The 12,242-nt window shown below is 47.1% G+C and overlaps 1 protein-coding gene across 1 annotated transcript in view; it reads right to left on the reverse strand.

Annotated features, from left to right (window-relative positions):
- The window catches only part of ACSF2 (acyl-CoA synthetase family member 2), a 128,530-nt gene that overhangs the window by 92,545 nt on the left and 23,743 nt on the right, over positions 1–12,242 (reverse strand). The window contains exon 4 of the mRNA XM_063459062.1: positions 9,638–9,691. Within this exon, the coding sequence (XP_063315132.1) occupies positions 9,638–9,691 (54 nt within the window). The remainder of the gene's footprint in view (positions 1–9,637; positions 9,692–12,242) is intronic.

Genomic DNA, 12,242 nt, shown 5'->3' on the forward strand with positions numbered 1-12,242 from the left:
TTATTTTATTTTTCCCTTTCATATTGAAGCCGTTTGAAAACTGTGCAAAACGAACAATGTTATTTATACAAACAGTCTGCGCTACCCATCTCAACAGCATGCTAAAACTCTGCAATATCATTTCTAACTAATTATGTTTTTTATTTATTTATGGTTTGTTGAAACTGGATCTTTATTGGTTTTTCTCTTGAGAATGTGACATTTTAGATCGTGCTTAAGTAAGCAGATTGTCAAAATATATCATGCAATAATTAAGCAATGGGAGTTTAATGGCTTAATTGGTTGCTGTATAGCTGCCTCTCCACATGCTTAAACTGGTCAGTATGTTGTAAGGCTTTAGTTTGTGCCCTCAGGTTACACAACTAGGGAATAAGCTAAGAACGGTGAAACTGTATGCAAGCCATTCCTTAACCTTAAGTGACACGATGGGGATATAAACCTCCGGCTTTAGATCTACGGAACATTACAGATATGAAAAAAATAATCAAATATCGATTATAGTAGCACAGGACGTTATATTAGTTGGGCAAGGGCCGTCTATGGCACAGCAGCTATATGTCCCTCAGCCCGCCGAGTCTCCATCCGTCTCCCCCAGGCAAGTCTCATCCCGTCAGCAGGACTCTCCATGGCTCTGTGGACACTCAGAGGCAGGAACCGTCCACATGACCCCCACACCTAGAGTCTATGGACCGTCCGCCTCCTGCACCTCCCCATCACCTCTCAAGCCTCTGCGGAGTGTGTGCCCCCATGTCTCTCCCGGCGCCGGCCACACTCTTGGGGATGGTGTACGTCAGTCACGGCCACCGGTCCACCGGACCGTCCGCCACCACCTGGTCCACAGGGCTCACGGCATCAGGGACAAGTGTCTCCGGGGACCCCTCAGACCCGGAGGCCAGGGCACCTACCCCTCTTGCGGGCTGGTTGCCGGGGAATCCATCCGGAGGCCGGCAGCACCGAAGGCCACGTGTACTGCCCATGCCGGGTCCTCACGATAGGTGAGAATTTTTCGCGGTCTGGAGCGCCGTTAACGGGGTTCTAAGTAGCCTTTTGTGACTGTCCCCACTGCAGTATAGTCCAATCCTCCGACCGGCTGTTCTGCGTGCAGCCCTTGCCAGTGTAGGCGATCGGCACAACACCAGCCCGGGGATTCCCTCCGCCATGAGGGCCGTCGCCATGAGGTCCAGATTACCCCCGCCGACCATGAGGGGGGGGGAGCGGGGCCGCGCCGCCGGCAAGCACCGGCCGTGTATTGTCAGTCTCTTATCGTTGGCGTATAGGGCTCTCTCACGCTACCGGCCCCGCTCAACTGCCGCTCGAGGCTCCCAGCCACGAGAAGGCCGGAGATATCAACGCCCGCCTTCCAGTTTCCTATTCGTGGTTTAACGGGTGTCAGTCTGATGCTGAGGTTATGCTCACCGCCGGTATTATGGATTTGTCGATTTTGGGGTGTTCAGCACCCACTTTTGATGCTTTTTTCATGTGCTCAGGTCAGGAGCTTTTGCTCATGGCTGCCAGTCGGCCCGGCGGCCCGGCCCCGCCCCCCCTTGTTCAGTTTTGTGTCTTTTTTTACATACACTACAGACCTGATCTCCCCCATACATTCTCTAAAACCCCAATTTCCCTACACACACCCTGCTGCATCATTTTTCTTGTCAAAAACACAGTGTAGCCTTTATACAACAGCGATCATCAACACATAACACAGCTCCTATCCACAAACAGCCCCTATTTACATGCCCCGACACACACTACAAAGCAAACAGCACCATCCACAAACAACCCGCAACCACACAAACAGCATCTCCACCACATACGCAACCCTACAATCTATTGTTCTTTTTCTTTTCTTACACAACGCTGCAAGCAGTAGCCCCCAATACAAACAACCTCACAAGCAGCATCCCCAGAAACAAGTAGCCTAACCTCATGCAATACAACAAGCAGTATCTCAACAAACTACACATTAACGTTATATTAAATATAGTGTTAATTAACAAATATATATATATATATATATATATATATATATATAAACAATAACCAAGGATCTAGCATTCTGCACAAAAAAAAAATATTAAGAAAGCAATGTTCCAAACCACGGTGCCGCTGTCACGGTACAGCCTGAGCCCTGCAGACAGCAAGGCGTAGCCGCCCCTGTAAGAGACCTGGGCTGGGTTTGAACACAGCTCCAGCATCCCAGTCAGGTTCTCTGCCGTCCGGTCCACCAGGGGGCTTCAGTTTATGTTTGCATTATTCTGCTTCCTGACCCCTTGCCTGTATTAAGCAGTGCTGAGCCACCTGTAGCCCTATTCCAATTAGGGTCAGCTGTATCTAATTAGCAGGCTGTAAAATCCAGCCCTGCCTGAAACCTAGCTGTGGCAAACCTAGCCACTGTGGAACTATAATCTGGGAAGGTTGTCTGGAGGCTGTATTATGTGCCATGTATATTTGCTGTGTATGTGTTATGTTAGGGCGATTCGCATGCTGGCAGCCGTAAGCTACCAGCATACAAAGACTTCGTTCGACGAACAGCGGTGACTTAAGCCGTTCGCCGAACGAATAAGGGCTCCCCTGATAGACCACACACTTAGGGTCGTGTGGCAATTGTTAACCGATTGCAACAATGTTGCAATCGGTAATTATAGACTATTCTGGGTGGCCGTCGTTCGACTACCGACCATGCGGCGGTCGGCCATCTTGGATTCGTCTATTTGGCAGCGGTGCTTGGTCGTCGAGTGCCTGGAACCAAAAACGGCTACTCGATGATGCGAGCACCGCTGCACTTCCAAGCCATTCGGGAGCCCGGTTTTTCGGTAGAATCGTTCCCCTGGATATGTTCGACAGATTGAGGGGAACTTCTATGTAAAGTTATATTTGTGCGGCGTTCGGTCAATTCCGCCGGGATCTGAGCGGTATTCTCACGAAAGGTGCGCTCAGACCCCAGCTACCTGCCGAACGTTCGGTCATTTAAATCTACCGAATAAAATGTGAAAACCGTATTTTAATATAGATTGTCAGTTCTGCTGCACGAGGGGATAATCCACTTAATCGTCCATTTTAGTGGGTGTATCCTTCTCGTGCAGCACAGCCTGTTGGGAAAGTTACAATGTATGATGGGAGAAATCCCCTGGATTTACTGTCTGGAAACCCCTTGCATGGGGAACTGTATAAATATGCCAGCTGTGAATAAAACGAGTTAGTTGACTCCCAGACTGTGTTTCGTCCGGTTATTGGGAGGATTTGGGGATTTGTCTTACCCTTCAGCGCTGACTGTGGATGTACTCGTGGAACCAGCGGAGATTGTGGTCTTTAATACCTGCCCTCCGCTACAATTGGTGGCAAGCGACGGGATCCGACCTTACAGCCGAAAGAGCGCAATTCGTGCAAATCGTAACTGCTGAAGGAGGAAAAGGGAATGGCAAGCAGAACCCAACGAAAGAACCGACTACCGAAGTGAATGGAGACGGATTATTCTAAATTAAAGAAACAGACACTAAAAGATCTACTGGAAGCCAGGGGTAAAGTAGCCAGCAGCAAACCTAAGGCTGTACTAATTGCCGAGCTAATGGAGGGAGACCAAGCCCGCAGCGCTACACCCCCAGTAGTCATGGAAGAAACGCTCTATGAGAGAGAAATGAGGACCAGGCTGGCATTTTTACCACAGCCTATATCAGCGGACATGATGAACCTAGTAATGGCGAATGTGCAGGAGTACGTGATGGCACACAGCCCACAGTATGCAACCCCTCGGACCGGGACCACGACCGAGTCATCACACAGCCAGGTACCACCCAAAGTTCCTTATCAAGCATTTAAAGTATTTTGCGAGGAGAAGGAGGAAATCGATGGGTTTTTACAAGATTTTGAGAGGCTGTGTGATTTACATGACTTGGCACGACCCACATGGGTCCCCCTGCTGGCAAGCAGACTAGCAGGGCGGGCAGCCGATGCATACCGCGCTGTACCCAGCGAGGACAGCAAGGACTATGAGAAAGTAAAACGAGCGATACTAGACCGGTACGCCATCACCCCAGAAGCCTACCGGCGAAAATTTAGAGACCTAAAGAAACCAGAGAAAGACTCACATGCCGAGTGGGCACACAAGTTAGACCAAGCATCCAAAGGGTGGATACAAGCGAGCCAAGCCACGACCATGGAAGGATTGCGGCAGTTACTACTGCTGGAGCAATTTTTTGATGGACTAGCTCCAATGACCCAAGAATGGGTAAGAGACAGGAAACCTCTCACCCTAACCGAGGCGGCACAATTGGCCGACCAGCATTTTGACGCAAGGAGACATCAGGTAACCCTCTCCAAGGGCTACCCACGACCCACGGGGTCACCCAGCACTCCCATTACCCCAAGTCCCACTACAACCCCTTTTCGCACGGCCCCAGGGAATGTACCACCGGCTTCCCGGTACAACGGCCGTGCCAATATCCAGTGCCACTCTTGCAAACAGTGGGGGCATATAGCCCGGGAATGCACCCAAAACCGGGGCAGACCCACCTGGAACCAAGCCCGACCAAACCCAGCCCCAAGGGCTGCAGCCCACTATTATCAGCGGGAACCAGCGGCCCAAGAACTGTGGAGTGTACAACCGGAGGAACCACTAGGAGTATTACATGAGGTGATGTCGGTCAGAGCTACTGACAACAGACAACATCATCGGCAGCTGGTAACGCTGGAGGGGAAAGAGTTACAGGGGCTTCGCGATTCCGGAGCCACCCTCACTTTGATTGCACCCCACCTAGTTTCCGGGACCGCTCACACTGGGGGATCAGTGGCCGTGAGGGTAGCAGGGGGAGCAGTGTACCGTTTGCCCACTGCTAAAGTACATTTGAATTGGGGTGTGGGGGAGGGAGTTGTAGAAGTAGGTCTCATGCAAAACCTACCTGCGGATGTGGTACTGGGGAATGACCTAGGACAGATGACCTCTGCTTTTGTTCCCCAAGCTCCCTACCAAGAGGCACAACCAGTCACCACCCGGCAACAAGCCCGCACCACGGCTCCACCTACACACTCTGAGGCTCAGGTAAGAGACCAAGACCCTCACCCGATACGTATGTCCTGGGATACCCCAGCTAAGTTTGAAGCCGAGGTAAAAGCAGATCCCACATTACAGGTGTATAGGGACAGGGTACGCAATGACCAAGCGGGGACAGAGGGGGAGCGGTATACGTGGGAAAAAGGGCTACTATATCGCATTGCAGAACGAGGAGTGGGGGGGTCCGCCACAGTGTCTACCAAACAGTTAGTGGTTCCCCAAAAGTACCGGCCCGAGCTACTTAAGATTGCGCACGATATACCCTTATCCGGACATCTAGGGGTGACTCGCACCCGATATAGATTGACACATGCATTTTTCTGGCCAGGGATTTCTAAAGATGTGAGACACTACTGCACGTCCTGTGATATATGTCAGCGAGTAGGCAAAAGAGGTGACCGCCACAAAGCGAAATTATGTCCCCTCCCGATCATTTCCGAACCGTTCAGTAGAGTGGCCGTAGACATAGTGGGGCCACTATCCAAACCCAGTCCCTCCGGTAAAAAGTATATCTTGACGGTAGTGGACTATGCCACCCGATACCCCGAGGCCGTAGCTATCTCAAATATCCATGCCGAGACAGTAGCCGAGGCATTGATGAAAATATTCTCCCGGGTGGGGTTTCCCCAAGAAATAATATCTGATAGGGGCACCCAATTCACCGCCGAGGTCACTCAGCAACTATGGAAAATATGTGGCATTAAGCCCATAATAAATTCCGCATACCATCCCCAGTCCAATGGTTTATGCGAAAGATTTAATGGTACGTTAAAGCAAATGCTCCGTACGTTTGGGGAGGCACACCGAGACTGGGAACGTTTTCTACCCCATTTACTTTTCGCCTATAGAGAGGTACCCCAAGAGTCCACCGGATTTTCCCCGTTTGAATTGTTATTCGGGAGGAGGGTGCGGGGACCATTAGATCTCATTAGAGAGCATTGGGAGGGAGAGAGTAGCCCAGATGGAACCCCTATCGTATCCTACGTGCTGGAGTTCAGGGACCGTCTGGAGGCGCTGACTCAGGAGGTGCGCACCAACCTTCAGGCGGCCCAGCAACGCCAGCGCCGTTGGTACGATAAGGGAGCCAGGGACCGCAGCTTTCAGGTGGGACAGAAGGTTTTGATTTTAAAACCTGTCCGCACAGACAAGCTGCAGGCCATCTGGCAAGGCCCATACCAGGTGGTGGAACAGAAGTGTGACACCACCTACGTGATTGGCCCCTGCTCAGGGGTAGGGAAGAGACGCATGCTCCATGTGAACATGCTCAAACCCTACCATGAGAGGATAGAGGACGTGGCGGCGATATGCGCCTCAGCCTCGGAGGATCAGGAGAATTTACCCCTACCCGACCTATTGGAACCGGAGGAGCAGACCGAGCCCTCCAAGGGGGTTCAGCTGGGGGAGCGGCTAAGCCCACAGGAGCGTGCCCAGGTACAAGAGTTGATCGTAGCGAAAGGAGCTACCTTCTCCAATTTACCAGGGTACACTCAGCTGGCCACCCACCGAGTTGAAACCCCAGGACAGCTACCCATGCGGCAGACTCCGTACCGCGTTCCTGAAGCCGTCAGGGCTCACATGGAAAAGGAAATAGCGGAAATGTTACAGCTAGGGGTGATCGAGCATTCAGATAGCCCCTGGGCATCGCCGGTAGTGTTGGTACCCAAAAAGGACGGCACGACACGTTTCTGTGTCGACTACCGGAGGCTAAATGACAAAACGGTGTCTGATGCCTACCCGATGCCCCGGATAGACGAGCTGCTGGATAAGATGGCACGGGGTCAGTATCTCACTACCATAGATCTATGCAAAGGATACTGGCAGATTCCACTAGCCGAGGATGCCATCCCTAAGTCGGCGTTTGTCACCCCGTTTGGCTTGTATCAATTTAGGGTCATGCCATTCGGGATGAAAAACGCTCCGGCAACCTTCCAGCGGATGGTAGATCGGCTACTGGATGGATTCCAGGAATACGCCTGTGCCTATTTAGACGATATAGCTATATTCAGTCAGACCTGGGCCGAACATCTACAACACATAGGGGCCATACTCGATCGCATTGGAGAGGCAGGATTGACGCTGAAACCCAGTAAATGCCATATAGGGATGGCAGAGGTGCAGTACTTGGGCCACAGGGTGGGAAGCGGGCGACAGAAACCCGAACCTGCTAAAGTAGAAGCGGTAGCTAAATGGCCAACCCCTAGAACGAAAACCCAGGTGTTAGCATTTCTAGGTACCGCCGGGTACTATAGGAAGTTTGTACCCAATTATAGCGCCCTGGCCAAACCCCTGACTGACTTGACCCTTAAAATCTTCCTCGACAGGTTATCTGGGCCCCAGAGTGTGACCAGGCCTTCCAACAACTAAAAACGGCACTAATCAATGCTCCAGTACTGAATGCTCCTGATCCAACTAAACGATTTCTTGTCCACACAGACGCTTCAATGTTTGGATTGGGGGCAGTGCTGAGCCAAGTTGGACCTGATGGCGGAGAACACCCCGTAGCATACTTGAGCCGAAAGCTATTACCACGCGAAGTAAGCTACGCCGCCATTGAGAAGGAGTGCCTGGCCGTGGTGTGGGCCCTTAAGAAATTACAGCCCTATTTGTACGGACAACCTTTCTCCCTACTCACAGATCACAACCCGTTGGTGTGGCTTAACCGTGTAGCAGGAGACAACGGCCGGCTGCTGCGCTGGAGTTTGGCGCTGCAGCCCTTTGACTTTACGATACACTATCGCCCAGGGAAGCAAAACGGTAACGCCGACGGGTTATCTAGACAAACTGAACTTGAAAAGTGATCTGTGAGTATTTTCCCGGACCTCCCCAAGCCGATCCGTTGGGATCAGACTGTGTATGCCGGCTTGATTTTGGGGGAGCATTGTGGCAAACCTAGCCACTGTGGAACTATAATCTGGGAAGGTTGTCTGGAGGCTGTATTATGTGCCATGTATATTTGCTGTGTATGTGTTATGTTAGGGCGATTCGCATGCTGGCAGCCGTAAGCTACCAGCATACAAAGACTTCGTTCGACGAACAGCGGTGACTTAAGCCGTTCGCCGAACGAATAAGGGCTCCCCTGATAGACCACACACTTAGGGTCGTGTGGCAATTGTTAACCGATTGCAACAATGTTGCAATCGGTAATTATAGACTATTCTGGGTGGCCGTCGTTCGACTACCGACCATGCGGCGGTCGGCCATCTTGGATTCGTCTATTTGGCAGCGGTGCTTGGTCGTCGAGTGCCTGGAACCAAAAACGGCTACTCGATGATGCGAGCACCGCTGCACTTCCAAGCCATTCGGGAGCCCGGTTTTTCGGTAGAATCGTTCCCCTGGATATGTTCGACAGATTGAGGGGAACTTCTATGTAAAGTTATATTTGTGCGGCGTTCGGTCAATTCCGCCGGGATCTGAGCGGTATTCTCACGAAAGGTGCGCTCAGACCCCAGCTACCTGCCGAACGTTCGGTCATTTAAATCTACCGAATAAAATGTGAAAACCGTATTTTAATATAGATTGTCAGTTCTGCTGCACGAGGGGATAATCCACTTAATCGTCCATTTTAGTGGGTGTATCCTTCTCGTGCAGCACAGCCTGTTGGGAAAGTTACAATGTATGATGGGAGAAATCCCCTGGATTTACTGTCTGGAAACCCCTTGCATGGGGAACTGTATAAATATGCCAGCTGTGAATAAAACGAGTTAGTTGACTCCCAGACTGTGTTTCGTCCGGTTATTGGGAGGATTTGGGGATTTGTCTTACCCTTCAGCGCTGACTGTGGATGTACTCGTGGAACCAGCGGAGATTGTGGTCTTTAATACCTGCCCTCCGCTACACTAGCATCTGGTCTTTTTTTTTTTTTTTTGCCTGTTTGGTGTTTCCTTTGCTACACTACTGACTGATTTCCTGGACTCTGACTTCTGCCTGCTTTACCGACTACGTTACTCCGCTGCCAGCCCTCACTGCTGCTTCTCGTCTGACCCTGCCTTTGGATTACCCCTTTATCTGTACTGCCTTTTTGGATTTTGTCTCCTCCTTGTGCCATCTCCTGCAACTGGGCTCCAACTCCTGGTAAACTGTTCCATAAGTCCCCAGCTGACTGTTACAGGTGCATTGCACCGAGTATTTAAACCAAAAGACAAAAAGAGAGCACTCGCAGTACTCTCTTTTTGTCTTTTGGAATATATTTATATATATATATATATATATATATATATATATATATATATATAGATAGATAGATAGATATAGAGAGAGAGAGAGGTGCATTGAGGGAACTGTCCTTGGGGCAGCAAAGAGGGTAAATCGGGACAGAAATAAAACCATACATTAGCATTTTCGCATGAAACCTCAAATGATGACATCATATAATGTTTGTTATTATTATTGCCATTTATATAGCGCCAACAGATGCCGTAGTGTTTTACAATATTATGAGAGCGGGGATTTAACTATAAATAGGACCATTACAAGAAAGCTTACAGTAACGATAGGTTGAAGGGGGCCCTGCTCAAACAAGCTTACAGATATAGCATCTTCCTTTGTATCAGCATACTTCCTTTTTATGTTGTACCAACCATAATGCCTTACCTTTTTAAGCACATATTCGAGTTCATAAGGCTGATATGCTGGATTTACAGACACCTGAATAATAAAACAAACAAAAAAAAATAAGTGGCATGCAATTGACTAACAAAACATAAACGCACACTTACAATAGTTGTGAACTCAGTCTTTCTTCTTACTTGTGAAACCAGTTTTCTACAAGTAAATCAATTAATCTGTCTCCTGATTTATTTATTTTTGGCTCCCATACTTTCAGTACAAGTGTTGCTTTGGCAAGGGTTCCAATGCTGCCCTAGGCCTTGCACATTTTTGGGGAATTTTGATCTGTTTCCAATTCTTGTCTCTGCATTTTGTGGTCTAGCTTCTTTATAAATTAGACCTTGTGTAATCACTTTGTGCCCTGTCAACTACCCTATGTAAATCCTCCTACACTGTCAATCTTCTTATCAAAAATGAGAAAATCTACCCGTATCAGTGGGTCCAATGATTGGAACCCCTCTCCACTGGTAGAAATACACCTAGATGGACACTCAAGAGGTGTCCTGGGGCTTAACCCCTATTCAAGAAACAACAAAAAAATACTCTGACCATCTGGATAGGGTACCCAGATGTAGCGAGTATGTTCTGGAATTATTGAAGTGAGATCCTCAAAATAATTACAAATTGTTGAAGAGTAAATAGTAGTATAAAATAACCAAAATTGGTGGTCAAAACCCAAACTGGATATGAATCTAGCCTAAATGGTACACCTCTAAATATCCTAGCAAATGAAATACCAATAACTGAATCTCTGATTAGCTACAGATTCTAGACTTTAATCGTGTGAGGTCAAGTCTGAAAGCTCAGAGAGTAAAGTGTCTTAGCTATAAGGCACTAAGTATCATATGCAACTAGGAAAACTGGTCACTAAACTAGAAATGATAGTTGTTGAATTCCTGAGTGGCTACCTGTGATACTTATAGAAGTATCGAACTGAGCCTAGATGTCCTTAAAATCAATTATACAACTATATTAGGTAGCGTAACAGACTTCCAGCAAAAGCCCTGCATAAACCCCCATATATCATAGGGTTAGATCACCTTAATAGGATCAAAAATCCCTAAGACTCGCAGTGTGTCTAACAAAAAATAATAAGTAAGAGGTGATATAGTTGCAGGTGTATATGTGTAGGCTAATCAGAGATTCAGTTATTAGTATTTCATTTACTAGGATATTTAGAGGTGTACCATTTAGGCTAGATTTATACCCAGTTTGGGTTTTGACCACCAATTTTGGTTATCTATGTTATACTACTATTTACTCTTCAACAATTTGTAATTATTTTGAGGATTTCACTTCAATAATTCCAGAACATACTCCCTACATCTGGGTACCCTATCCAGATGGTCAGAGTATTTTTTGTTCAATCTTCTTATCAGTAAGTGAAGGTATACCGGATTAATGGATAGCAGTTTATATGATTTTTGGAATGACCAAAAAAAGCTTTCAGTACATACAATACAAAGTAAAGAGCTATTCTAGCACAGCTCTCTCTCAAGCATTCATTACAGATCAGAGTCGGATGGGCTAATCCAGACGTTCAATTGCACAGACTCCTACATAGCAAGCTGTAATGGTTCTGGAGTTTGATGTACTCCTATATTGATACAGTCATGCTTTTGTGCTTGATCTTTAATTTCATAAACCTTTTTCATAATATTTTGTTCTGTTTGTCATTATGTAACTTGATTAAGTATCTCTAATAATCTGATAATAAGAACATAATTTATGTCTTTGTTTCCGACAGTGCTATTTTATTAAAGATTTGAGAAACAGCTATTTTTGTTAAACTAGGCAGATGATCAAGTCCATAATCTCCATCTCCTCAGTTGTGCTTCCACACTGAGCATTTTGTTCCCATTGTTCTCATGATATTTTGCATACATTCATGCTAACTCTTCATAAGCCCAGAATTATTTCACTTTATTCAACTGCATCGAATCCTAGGTGCCAGAACAGCTTTACATGTGATACAAAAGGAATAATAAAAATAATAAAAAAATATATATATATATATATATATATATATATATATATATATATATGTATATATATATTTTAGTTTTGAAAAAAGCAGTTGAACAGTAGTTAGCTGTACCTCTTTAGGACTTCGTAAGGAATTTTTAGAACTCTAAACCATGTGTATTTGCACCTAGTAAACAGTCCATAAATTAAACTGAAATTAATAAATCGTAATAATGAGGAATGGTTTGTGAACCAGAAAAGAGAACATGTTATACAAGTCTTCACCACTCTAGCAGCCAATCGATGCCATCCAGGTTAAAATGAAATTTGACATTCATAATTAGTTTGCACTAACTATTCATTGTCAACGTGATCAAGGAAGAGTGTTCTGTAGGTACCCAGACCACGTCAGCTCATTGAAGTGGTCTGGGTGCAGTGTCCATTTTGTACTAAGTGCTGCAATGTAAAACTTTGCAGTTCCAGAGAAACCGCAAAGTTTACATTGCAGCTCTAATTCTGCCCTCAGTGACTGTTTACCAAACAGCCACTAGAGGGCTTCCTGACTTGAAAGGGACTTTTGGTCCGGTATCTGATGCTGGACGTCCTCACGCTTTGCATATGGACC

The sequence above is a fragment of the Pelobates fuscus genome, chromosome 6 (assembly GCF_036172605.1).
Source record: "Pelobates fuscus isolate aPelFus1 chromosome 6, aPelFus1.pri, whole genome shotgun sequence".
Lineage (NCBI taxonomy): Eukaryota > Metazoa > Chordata > Amphibia > Anura > Pelobatidae > Pelobates > Pelobates fuscus.